The sequence below is a fragment of the Triplophysa dalaica genome, chromosome 9, assembly GCF_015846415.1.
Source record: "Triplophysa dalaica isolate WHDGS20190420 chromosome 9, ASM1584641v1, whole genome shotgun sequence".
Classification (NCBI taxonomy): domain Eukaryota; kingdom Metazoa; phylum Chordata; class Actinopteri; order Cypriniformes; family Nemacheilidae; genus Triplophysa; species Triplophysa dalaica.
In genome coordinates, this window is record NC_079550.1 from 8,163,893 (window position 1) to 8,177,136 (window position 13,244).

Genomic DNA, 13,244 nt, shown 5'->3' on the forward strand with positions numbered 1-13,244 from the left:
TGGCCTGCCATCAATAATGTAGCATTTTAAGTTGTTTTGCCCGTGTGAACGCACAGATAGTTTTTAAACTTTCTAAAAACTCAATTGAAAAGCTTTTTCCTTTTTACTACATCATGTCATGAAACATACTCTGCTTGCAAATCCATTTATCCAATTTGTTATTTAACTGTCATTTTGTTACAATATTTTTACATTTAACATATTTTTTTAACAAAAACTATGAAACAAATAAAACACTGTTAAGTGAAACCCATATTGAAGACCCATGAGTTGTTAAGAAATCTATGGCTAATGTTGGATGTGCTTTGTCAAATAGATCCTGTTTACTCCAAGGCTGAGAAAAAACGTTCATTATTCTCACTGTCCTCCCTATCGGGCCAGGTTCGACTTATGCATTAGCCTCTACTGTTATGGCTGACTTTGGGAAATGAGGGCCGGCCATTGTCCATCCATCAAGCGGTACAGCTGTCAGCCCTGCCCTATAGCTGGACCGCATCACTCAAAGTCTGTGGGAAGACCCTCGGTGTTTGGATGGTGGGGTGCTAAACAATTCGATCGCCCATGGCATGTGACCCCCAAAGTCGAACAAGTAGTGCTCTGTGTACTATCCCTACTTCACACACACTCTTACACACACATACTGAGCCGTGATCCCGGTCTCTGCACCAAACCCCTTTTCAGGCCTGTGAATGGGGCAGACTCATTGATATTCCTCCGAGGGGACCCCATTCCTTTAATGCCACTGGGTTTTGGGGTATGTGATCAGGGAGACATTTGTGCCGAATTTGTGTTTATGTATAAAGTGTGCACATGTGTCTCATCGCATCAAATCTGTATTATTTCCCAAAGGATCATTTTATTGCTCAGAGGTTGCTCTTTTATAAAGCTAAGAAAATTTTGTTCTCATTTATGTTTATTTAAGTATCAACTTAGTCTAAAATGAAAAACTAAAATAGAAACAAATGAGACAATTGTTGAATAGTATGATGGTTTAATTCTGGATTTGGGTAAATTTGAGTTTGAGATACTGAGATCTTCAATAATACCGATTTTTGATTGCAGACTTGACAAATCTGAGCACAGTTTGTGAAATTGTTGATATCTCTTCTGAATCTCCATTAGAGACTTTTTTGAGATTCTGTATCTTTTTCTCAAAGTGACTTAAATAATGGTTATGAAACCAAACACCTATAAATAAATAAAAAATAGTATCGGTTGATAAAAAAATTACACTATCGGCTATTAGCCGATATTCTAAAAATAGCCAATGATCATATGTCCTGTCAATCAAAAATGGACAGGAAAATTTGTGTGAGGAGTATGCTGATATTTAAGTTGTTATTTAAGTCAGCATTACAACCACATTGTTTGAATGGGGTTTGAAATCTAAAGTGTTTCATTCTGTTCTATTTGATTTCTATAAGCTGATCGGAACATTCGAGGTGAATTGGACCTGGTCGCAGTGAAGTATTTATTTTGTGCGACTTAAATAGGTGTAGAGCGCTATTGAATAAATTTGCATTATTTATAGTTGGCAGATGCTTTTATCCAAAGCAACATACAGTACAGTACATTCAAGCTATACGTTTAGTCTGTACATGCAGTCTCTGGAACTTGAACCCATGACCTCGGAGCTGTTAGCTTCCTGCCAGCCGAACAACAAGATTTGAGTTTCATCCTCATATACAGACATAATAATCACACATATGGCTTGATGCTTTATTTTTAATTCTTGAAGGAATTGATCATGTGTTTAGTTCATCACTTTTAAAGTTTGACAGTCCCGTTAAGTTTCATTTTTAGTATTGCATGGAAGTGCCCGTTTATATTCCGTTTGGAAAGCAAAAGTTAAAGGTTTGGAGAAGTGAGCTCAGAGTCTGCTCGCTGTATTCTCCACTCAAAACAGTTATTGATTTCACAGCCATCAGAGCGACAGAAGCGCACACTCGCACAGAGACAACCTGCTGTGTGCACAGCGAATCTCAACGTGGCTTCCACGGTGTAAGATCAGAGCGGGCCGTGTTTGAAATGCACAGCGATTGTCATCTGTGTGATTTGTAAATGTGTTTGTTTTGTGATGACAGGCGGCCCAGGATGCTATTTTGTGCTGACGGTGAATTAGCATGTCTGTGTGGGTGTCATCAGCCCAATAAACAGCACTGCTTCTGTTGCTCACTGTCTTTGATAATATCTGAGATAAAGGATTGAAAAGGTGTCTTAAAAGCTGTTTAAGCCTGTCGATGTTTTTTGATGTTTATTAAACTAATATTACATTTATTACGTCTTGCATTAAAATCCTTACAATGCATTTTAAATTATTTAAGTTTCTCTAAAATTTTTAAATGTATGTTAAAGAGACTGGAGTTTGTATTGTAATAATAAGAATATCCTCACACTAATACACAATCTCAGAAAAGATGTGTTAAATAATAACAGAAAAATAATTTTAACACATTATGAGTCGTTTTAATTAATCAATAATTTAATTACATTATTTAATTAGATTTTGTCTTAAATTAATAAATGGACAACACAAGGTAGAGTTAAAAGTAACAGAAAAAAGTTTTTGTTTGTACAAATCAGTTTCTAGAGTGGATTTTTATTTATATGATGTAACAGGATGCCTTTTTTTAAAACCTGATTAAAATACTTTTCGATTGGTTGTTTTAGGTTTTTGTGTGTTTTGTGGCAGAAAATAAGAAAACGTTTACATGTGTTTTTAGTTATAAAAAGGTTCAAAGCCATTTACCTAAAATTTTATGTGTTGTGAATGCTTACATGTTTTTGTTTTTTGCAGTGAGAAGAACGACTCATTCATTGGCCACTGATATATTTGAGCAGCACCTGGGAGCTCATCTTCTACAGGTACTTCAAGTCCTACATTTGTTTATTCATACAAATCATGTCAGTGTCAGTAATTCACTTTTAGTCATTTAGGAGACGCTTTTATCCAAAGCGACTTACAAAGAGTTTAGGGAGCAATATGCAATATTTTATACAGGAGCGATAATACAATAGGTGCTAAAATACAAGGTAATGGTTTCAACAAAAGCTAGACCACTGCCTGTTGAGAGAAAGAGAGAGAGTTAGTTAAGTATTCACAGAAGGTTTTAAGTAGTTTTTTGAATGTTGTGAGAGGTGTGGTTGACAGGACCAAGTTAGGAAGAATGTTCCACCAGGAAGGAGTTGTGAAGGAGAATGAGCGGGACAGTGATTTACTGCCCTTGTGAGAAGGCAATACAAGATGCCGCTGGTTTGCTGAATGCAGGGTTCTTGATGGGGTGTAGGAGGGTGTGAAAGTATGCCCGTGCAGATCCAGTGATAATCCTGTAGGCAAGCATTAGTGACTTGAATCTGATACGGGCTTCAACCAGTAGCCAGTGGAGAGAGATGAAAAGGGGTGTAACATGAGCCCTTTTGGGCTGTTGGACTATGTGCTGCTGCTGTGTTCTGAACCAGCTGGAACGGTTTGATAGCCTTTGCAGGAAGATCAGCAAGGAGAGCATTGCAGTGGTCAGTAATGATTATTAATGAAATATTTTGTAACTGTCCTCAAAAGTATGTATATAGCTACTGGTTTATCATTAGCTATTAGAAACTTATAAACTTCAACCTATTTATGTAAAACATTTGCTTTTACAGCGGATTCGTGGCCTCTTGTCATTTCAAACCGGTATGACTTTCTATCTTCTGCAGAACATGAAAAGATATTCTGAAGGATGCTGGTTTCCACAACGATTGACTTGCATTGGTTTTCTGTCTATACAGTAGAAGTCAATGGTTACCACTGTTGTTCGGTTACCGATGCTCATCAGAATATCTTTTTGTGTTCTGCAGAAGAAAGAAAGTTATGCAGGTTTGAAATGACATGAAGGTGAATCATTTCAATACCGAATTTTCGTTACGTTTTGGGGTTTACTCTCCTTTTAATATATGAATGTCATTGCTTTACTTATTTTAATATAGCACAAAGCCACTTTAAAAGCAAATATTTCACAAAACTAGGTTTAAGTTTTGAAAAAGAAACAGATGTTCATTAAGTTCAAAATACTTTTGGGGCTACATATTTATTGTACTGTATATTCTCTCTATTTACAGTCTTGTTGTTAAAAATGTTTTTATAATGACCATGTATTGTAATTTCGAATCACTGACGCAACAACAAATACTGTAAGTCTTAAAAGGGGTAACATTTTAAAAGAAAAAGACATTCATTACAGAAGGTTACCTTGAGCGAAAATGAATGTGCAGAGAGGAAAGGTGCTGATAGAAATCAAATGAACACTTTTAAAAATTCTTTGTCTCGTACTCTGTCAGTAATAACTAGATAATTGCTCTTTATTTCCAGCATACCGTCCACTCACATTTGCATAGTGAACTCCTCACTTGCATAAATTACCACTGCCACAACATCATTCAGTCTCAAACAAAGTGTCCAGTGCGTTTCTCACCCGTCCCTGTCTGTTGCTTCAATTAATATAATTGTATAAAGCCGTTCTTTAATGATACTGTATGAAATCATTCAAACACTTACAACTCTTTGGTGATTTTTGTGTTGCGTTTTTTCCTTAGAATTGTCCAAAATGCAAACACTGAACATTACACTGAATGTACAGTATTTTAAACTGAACATTAAAACGCCAAGTTACATTTTACTTTACGTGATGTCATGTATTTCTGTGCAACATTCAACAAGTAAAAGAAATCTAGGATGGCACTTATAAGTGTTTAATATCTGTGTCAAATTTATTAGATCATATAGTTTTTCATTTATAATTTTTCTGGTTTTGTTTTTTGGTTCAGCCCCCCTTTGTGCATTTTGCCAGTAATGTGACAGGTGGCTGTAAGGGAGGAACCAAAAAATAAGGCTTGATGACATCATCAAAAAAGGAAACTTGTTCAGAGGCGGAGCAAGTGATTACATTTTTAAAACAAAACAATTACTGTATGCGCACAAATGTATTGCTCAGGAAAATGTATTTAAATATTTTAAATAATTATGTTGTGACTGTGTGGTGCAGCATCTTTTCCCGTGTGGATAGACAAATTGTGCTGTCACTACACTCTTAAGTAAAAAAGTGCTTAAAAGTTTCTTCACAGCGATTCAATAGAATAATCAGTTTTGTTTCCATGAAGTACCATCCAGTCAAAGGTTCTTTAAAGAACCATTTCTTTCTTAATTTTTTTATAAGCTGAAAAACCTTTTTCGCAACATAGAACCTTTTGTGAAACAAAACGTTTCTACAGATAATTTAGTCATTTTTTTTACAGATCTAGGGACATAATAGGTTCTACTATGGCATCTTTTGAAGCACCTTTTTTAATAGTCTAGAAACATTACCATGACATATTGTGATCCACCTGTTTTTTTGTGTTGAAGTGGTCATTATGTGTGCGAGAGAGTTTCATGTCTTTCTCTTTTCAGTCTTTAGATGGATTTGTGTTTGTGGTCAGTCAAGAAGGAAGATTCCTTTATATCTCAGAGACCGTTTCCATCTACCTCGGTCTTTCACAGGTGAGATGAAAACTTATTCATATACACATTAAAAGATACAAAACAATGTGAATAATTGATACATAACATGTCCATTTTATTAACAATTTCAGATGAAGTTAAACGTATCATGCAATGTTTTAATGTATTAATTGTGCATTTTTCATCATTTTACAAATGTGTCTCATCCAATCCAAATTTCGTTTAAGATGCCATTTTGAATACAGTAACTCCCCAAGAGTACTTCATTTCATCTACCGATATGCTTTAATGCTTCATGTTTATATATTAATGGAGAAAGGTATCAAAGAGAGAGTATGAAGAGGCTATGTTAGAATTTCCCTGTGTCCCTGTGCTCATTTCTCTTTGTCTCTAGAGCCGGTGGCCTCTCCAGGTGCTTTTCTCTGTGTTGATTGCCTGTGGCCTCTTGTACAGGGGAATGTTAAGTCCTGCCATTTCACCCAGATGCATAAATAATAACAGTAATTACTCGCACAGCAATCAAAGCGTCGCTCCAGCGAGCCGGGGTCTGTCTCGGGAACAAATCGATAGACATCTTAAAAGCCACATTGATTGTGTGGCAAAAAAAAAAGTACACGTACACAAACACACTCGCAGATGCGACCGGGGGGGTCAGATAGTGAATTTAGGAAGGAAAATAGATGTGAATGGAATTGGACGTTTGAGGAAAAGAAGGGGTTGCTTTTGGATAGCGGTATTGAGCACTACAGTGACCGCCTTCTTTATGTGCTGCCATCGTTTGTAAGATTTTTCACACATCCATTTTCTCTATAAAGATTTTAAGCATTATAAGCTTTAAAGTTTACAAATGACACAACAGAAAATTACAAGATAACAAACTTATGATTTCAGAAAATTGCAATTGGTTATAAATTTTTTTACAAAGCAATGAAATACACTTAAGCATTGTGTAAAATAATGTAAAAAAAATAATGTAAAATTAAAAGAAATTGTACAAATATTTAATACGAATATGACAAGTAAAATGATCAAATAAAATAATATAAAATGATCAAATAAAATAAATAATCTTCGTCAATACGTCAAATTCTTTGAAACCTACAGCTTCTTCAGAAGCACACATTAAGTCTGAACAATCCCTTCATTCCTGTTAGATCTGTCTTTATAGGTTTAACTTTACTCTATTTAGAAAATGAATTGGATCTTACTTCCTAAACCCGACCATTGCACTTCATTGAGAGGGTGATAAAGGAATTGTGTGTTTATCAAATCTGCGTCCTTGCTGTGGGCATCCTGCTCTTGTGTTAGAAGTGTTTGGATTATGTCTTTGTAACAGATCAATCTGCAATGTCCTGGCCTGTACTGATGAGAGCCAAAAAAGCCATTGACCTGAACCCTGCATGAGCAGAAGCATATTTAAAATATGATTTATTTTGTTCTGTTTGCCCATCCTGTTAGAGAAGTAGTTTGGGAGAGCAGAGGTGAAATGCAATAGATGTGTAGGCAAAGTGGGTTCGCTGCCAGCACCACACAAAATAGCTTGAGCATACACACTCTGAGCAAACCGGACAGTGCGCTCACAGAGTTAGCATGTTGCTAAAGAAACATATTCATATGGCATTTCTTGTTAATTAAAAATAGGCCTACAAAGTCACAGGTCTATACAATAGTCCATTTTAAATGATGTTATTACCGTCACCTTTCAGTATTAAATGAGGTATAACTACAGTATATTAAAAGTCTACATTTACCATTGGTGTATGGTAAATGCAGCAATGTGCCTATGATGCTTTAAAGGTAACTAGAGAAATGTAAATAATAAGATACTTATTATTTTTATGTATGAAAGTATGAAAATTATACTTCGGCCAAAACAAATGCCAATTGGGGATACAAACTGTGCATACTCCAAATCTGGCATACCCTTAATCTGTCATTCTCCAAAACTGGAATACCTTTTATCTGAGATACTCCATATCTGTCACACTCCAAAAAAGTGATTCCTGTAATCTGGCATACTCTTTAGAACACACTCCACATCTGGAATACTCTAAATCTGAAATACTTTCAATCTGGCATACTCAAAATTTGCCATACTCTTAATCTGTCATTTGCCAAATCTGGATTGCTATCAATCTGAGATACTGTCAATCTGGCATACTCTGTCTGGCATACTCTTATTCTGAGATACTCCGAATCTGTCATACTCCAAATGATTAATTCCCAAAATCTGTTTTATTCTTAATCCAACATACTCTCAATCTGAGATACTGTCAATCTGTCATACTGTTAATCTGTCATTCTCCTAATCTGCATGCTCCAAATCTGGCATACTCCAAAAATTTAATTCTCCAAATCTGTCATACTTTTAATCTGTCAATCTCCTAATACGCATGCTCCAAATCTGGAATAAATTAATCTGAGATATTCCAAATCTGGCACACTCCAAAACTTTAATTCTCCAAATCTGTCATACTTTTAATCTGTCAATCTCCTAATCCGACATACTCCGAATCTGGAATACTCTCAATATGCTTTACTCCAATTTTGTCATTCTCAGTCTGGCATACTCCAAATCTGATATACTCTCTTTCTGGCATATTCCAAGCCTGGCATACTCCAAATGTAGAATACTTCTGCCAAACTGCATTGCTTCTTACATTTCCATGCATGCTGAAAATTTGCACCCTGTCTTTTTGCCATAGAGGAATATTACTTCCCTGTAATGTCTATAGTTTTTAGTCGCAATAGTGAACAAAACAACCAAAATAAAATTAAACTACATTTCTGTTATATTAAAAGATTCATGTTTATGCACATGTTGTATAATTCTGCAATCATTTAATTAACAAGCCAGTAAATCGAAAGATATTTCAGCCAACAGAAGAAAAAACTCATTCAAGTGTTTAAACTTTTGCTGGTGTGTTATTCCAGCCTTTTTTGGACCGTTATAAAATCAACAATTATTACATAATCGATAAACAATAGGATACAATTTAACACCCTTTGTCAGAGGTCATGACACCCCATTTTACACCCTATAGATGGACTTGTCCACCCGGTTAATATTCCCGACCTTTCGAAAGACTGTGGGGTCAAGAACTGAGGATGATATACCTGCTTTCAGGCTGCTGGCCTTCAGAACCCAAAGCTTCAGGCCTAGATCGAGGTCTTGGAGCTTAGCCTCTCATCTCCTCCCCATGGCCGAAGCCACGCCATCAGGGAAATACGGAGGGGCGTATGGGGTGGGAAATTGATCCTGGGCTATTTAGTATGCGGACCCATCATCATCCCTCCTCCCCTCCTCTTCCTCTGCTTCCTCCTCGCTCGCTCTTCGCCCATCAGTCAGAAACAGACTGAGAGAGTGTTGTGGACAACTGCCCGGACGCCTCATACATATTAAAGCCTAGCTATTATTTATATCATGTCTTTCTCTCGCTCTCACTCTTTCTCTCTTCTAAACCCTCTTCTTAACACTTACCAACAATATTTTCTAACTTCTACCAACAATAGAGCTACACATCCCTATCCGAGGCCTTGTGGACCAGATTAAGTTCTCCTAGCCGGAACACCTGTCTGTTGGATTTACCTTTACTTTTACCTCTCAATTAGCCAACACGGGCTTAAAGCGCCGGACTCTTCAAAATTCATCCCTCAACTGATCCCCAATTACACAGCCCGGCTCTTTGCTCGCCCGCTCCGTCCCTTTTCTCTCTCTGCTCTTCCCGCTGTTTGCACCCGACCCGCCTTGCGCACACACATTAGTGTCCTTGACGGCCAGCGGAAAATCCTTTAAAATCCCTCCGTAAATGGATCTAATCCCATAATAAATGGCTGTGTCCCACAGACAAGGGTGTTAGGGAGAAACCGGCCTTTTATCAAGATGGAATGAAATCTGACCCACACAGATTAGTTTTTATAGATCCAGGGGTCATGGGAATGCAAATCGCTTTTTTACTCGTTCTAGTTATAAGGTTGTAGATTTGTAAAATACCTACAAGATACTGTACTTACCCAACAAAATGCTGGAAACTAAATGTTCTTAATATGGGTTGTGGTAAGATTGAGGGCAAGACTCAGGGCTGGTACTAAGTAATCACACATTTACACAGTAAGTACAAACTGAACATGTTGAACAGGACTGTAAAATAAAGTGCTAGCCTTTTACTTCTCTGGAACGCAGAAATTGTGTGGCAGAATGTCAGAGCTGCATGTTTTTATAAAGTACAATGATAGTGCAATCTCCAATACTTGAAGTTTAAACTTTTAAGCATCTTAGGCCTGTTTCTATACTACTATAATATATTATAAGTACAGTATCGTATAGCATGGTATGATACAGTAGGGTAAAGTGTATTGTACAGTAAGGTATAATGTAGTATATGTTAGTATAGAATAGCATAGGATAGGTTAGCACGAGATGGTGCGGTATGGTTTGGTACGGTGGAGTATAGTATGGTACAGCAATGTGCATTATGTTATCATATAGCTTATGTATGGCAAGGTGCAGTTTGGCACTGTATAGTATTGTACTGCAAGGTGTGGTGTATTATAGTATAACATAACATGTCAAGGTATGACACAGTCAAGTAGTGTAGTATAGTATAATATAGTATAGTTTAGCATGTGACATTGTAGTGTAGCGTAGTATAGTTAGGACATTGTCAAATTGCCTTTACAAGTCTTTTCAACTTACTGTTAAAAAATGAATCTAGTGGTTGAGTTTATGTAACATACAAAACTAAGTTGTAATTTGGTGAAGTTAATGTAAAGGCATTTAAAATTGTTTTTTTTAATTGAAAAGTTTCAATGAACAGTAAAGCCAATATGATTCAACTTAAAAACTAAAGGCAGCAAGAAAATTAACTGTAGTTTAATATATGCAGTATGTAGCACAGCACAGTACTATATGGTGTAGTGGACAACATTTCGCGGTAATTTTGTTGATTTTACAGCTTGCCAGTGCCAGTCTGCCCACCACTTTTGTTGCAAGAAGGGAAAAGAGCTTGGACGGATTCTGCTTTTGTGTTTCAGAGAAATTAAATAGGTTTAAATGACACAAAGATGAATACATAACAAGTTTATTTTTCAGAAATCTAAAAAATTGTAGGTTTATTTTTTCATGCCCTGTGCCTTGTGTGATATGCTTACACAAGCGGTTGTTGTGTATATTTTATGAGCTTCATCTTTTCTGTAGACTCTTCTTATACATTTTGTAATGTGCAGAAGATAGAATATTTAGTGTAGGTCATGGCGTGCCGTAATTAATGTTTTATGTGTAGCGTTGCTTTTATCTCTCTCTGATGTTTGCTTTGGAATGAGCGTGTATGTGTGTGTCTATACTATGGGCTACGGAGGATTTTATCCTTTTCAAGGTCTCTCACTGGTTATTAGCCAATATGTTGTGATCTAATGTCATGTTTCTTATATGCAGTTCACTTTTTTATCTAATGACTGTTATCATATTGATGTATCATGCATGTGTATGTGCAGGTTGAGTTGACCGGCAGTAGCGTGTTCGATTACATCCACCCTGCGGACCATGTCGAGATGGCAGATCGCCTTGGCATTAGGCCACACCTCCGGGCGGAGGCAGGCTGTCAAACGTCCCATGAGAGTGCTTCAAGCTCCGCCTCCACACCTTCAATGGCGGGAACTCCAGAACCAGGTAACACAGTCGAGATCAGAAGTCAAGCTTTAATCCAGAATTGCTTTCATTATCTGTAGACATTCAAGTATTTTTAACGGGTGGGAATCTTTATGATGTATGTAGCACCATCCAGTCCCTGTTCTCCTGCCAATGAGCTGTCAGAACGTGGCTTCTTCATCCGGATGAAATCCACCCTCACCAAACGCGGCCTCCACGTTAAATCTTCTGGTTATAAAGTAAGTCCTTTACATGTGATCTGCTCCCTCATCTGATTTATTATCTCATCTAATTAAATATTAAATTTCATGAACTGAACTGCTCATTTATTTCCTTACAGGTGATTCATGTAACAGGTCGAATACGCTGTCGGCCCGCCCTGGTGCCATGCACCTCCCGCTCCTTGCATCGGCCAATGGGGTTAGTCGCTCTGGCTCACACGCTTCCGCCCTCTACGCTTAACGAAGTGCGAATGGAAAGTCACATGTTTGTGTTTAGGGTCAACATGGACTTACAAGTCACCTACTGTGAGAACAGGTAATTTCCCAGCATGCTTTATAGTCAAATAAAATACAAACATACATTACTGCTTGAAAGTTTAGGGACACTTTTTAGAGCTTTCTCAATATTTTTGCTGCAAAATATATTTTTAAATATGTAAACAAATGTTACTATGAGAATTATATGTAACGACAAAATATAAAATAATACATTTAAAACAAATATGACATGAATAATATTTTAGTATTTGAGCATATTTTTATCATTTTTATTCACTTGCCTAGAATTTGCAGAAATGTTTGCTTATTTTTTTTATAAACAGCAGCTTCTTATCTATATCAAAAACACAACATTTCTACATTTCTACTTCATATTAATATAGTATTTTGTGCCATGTTTTTACAGATTTATTTTACAGCGTAGATTTCAAGAAATTATAATATTTGCACAACTATATATATATTTTGATTAGACTAAATTTTTCTAAATGAGAAACAATTCAGTCAGGTGAACCATTCAACAGCATAGTATGTAGTCTGCAACATTGCATTGCCAAAAAATCTACCCGTGCCAATCGGACGGCAGGTGCAGACTGTTGCACTGACATGTCCTCGTGTGGCTTTTGCAGGATTTCTGAGTATATGGACCTCAGTCCAGCAGACGTGGTTGGACAAACTTGCTACCACTTCATCTATGTAGAAGATCTGGACACCATCAGGCAGAGTCATGAAGACTGTAAGTCTGTCAGGATCTAACAATGTGTGAAGTTATTCTGGGTTTGCTCTCAAGAAAATAAAAGTCATACCATTCTTCTTACAAAATAAAACCCTTTCCCAAAATACTCCAAAATGTTGCTTACATGTTGACAACAGCGCCCCCTAGCCATATGCACAAACTGTGCATCTTCAACATTTGTGTGTTAGAAATGTAATCAGAAAAGTAGTAATATGTTTTTTATCTGACCAACCCCTTACATCTTTACATTCTTCCTCGCAGTATTACGGAAGGGGCAGGTTGTGACGGGCTACTATCGCTGGCTGCAGAGGAGAGGAGGCTATCTATGGATTCAGTCCTGCGCAACCGTGTCCATCAACCACAAAGCACCCCATGAGCGGAACGTCATCTGGGTCAACTATGTGGTCAGGTCAGTCAGAACGGTCCCATGCTGATCTCATGTGTTTAAACGTTGTGCTACAGAATACTAACTACGTTCATGGTTCTCAAAAGAGGTCCCGTCAGCACTCTTGCTCTCATCCGCAAAATGATCTTCCATACACGAGCATGCGCATTTTAAAAGGAGTCAGATAGAAACAAGGAAAAGGTTGGCTGTATTTCAGTGATAATTGGACTGGTGATATATAATTACAGCAAATGGATGTCAAAATTTTCTGGCTGAATGGTGTTTTAGTTAATTAGCTTTGTAATTACGATAGCTAATTAACTTCTATAGCACCCTGCTGGAGCCACGCTCATTCACAAGAGCTTTTTGGGTGCGCGTGTGTCTGTGTGTTTGGAAAGGGTGGCACAAGTGTGTACCTCTGTCTTCACTGTCAAATCTAGAGCTCCCTTTTCAAAACTACTGCCTACATAGGCTGTTTTGTAGGCTGCATGCTGACCAAA

General features: G+C 37.1%; 1 protein-coding gene across 1 annotated transcript in view; it reads left to right on the forward strand.

Moving 5' to 3' along the window:
- Positions 1-13,244, forward strand: part of npas1 (neuronal PAS domain protein 1) — a 35,883-nt gene that overhangs the window by 17,400 nt on the left and 5,239 nt on the right. The window contains exons 4-10 of the mRNA XM_056757772.1: positions 2,798-2,865; positions 5,426-5,515; positions 10,970-11,144; positions 11,250-11,362; positions 11,464-11,660; positions 12,253-12,359; positions 12,621-12,768. Coding sequence (XP_056613750.1) covers positions 2,798-2,865; positions 5,426-5,515; positions 10,970-11,144; positions 11,250-11,362; positions 11,464-11,660; positions 12,253-12,359; positions 12,621-12,768 — 898 coding nt within the window. The remainder of the gene's footprint in view (positions 1-2,797; positions 2,866-5,425; positions 5,516-10,969; positions 11,145-11,249; positions 11,363-11,463; positions 11,661-12,252; positions 12,360-12,620; positions 12,769-13,244) is intronic.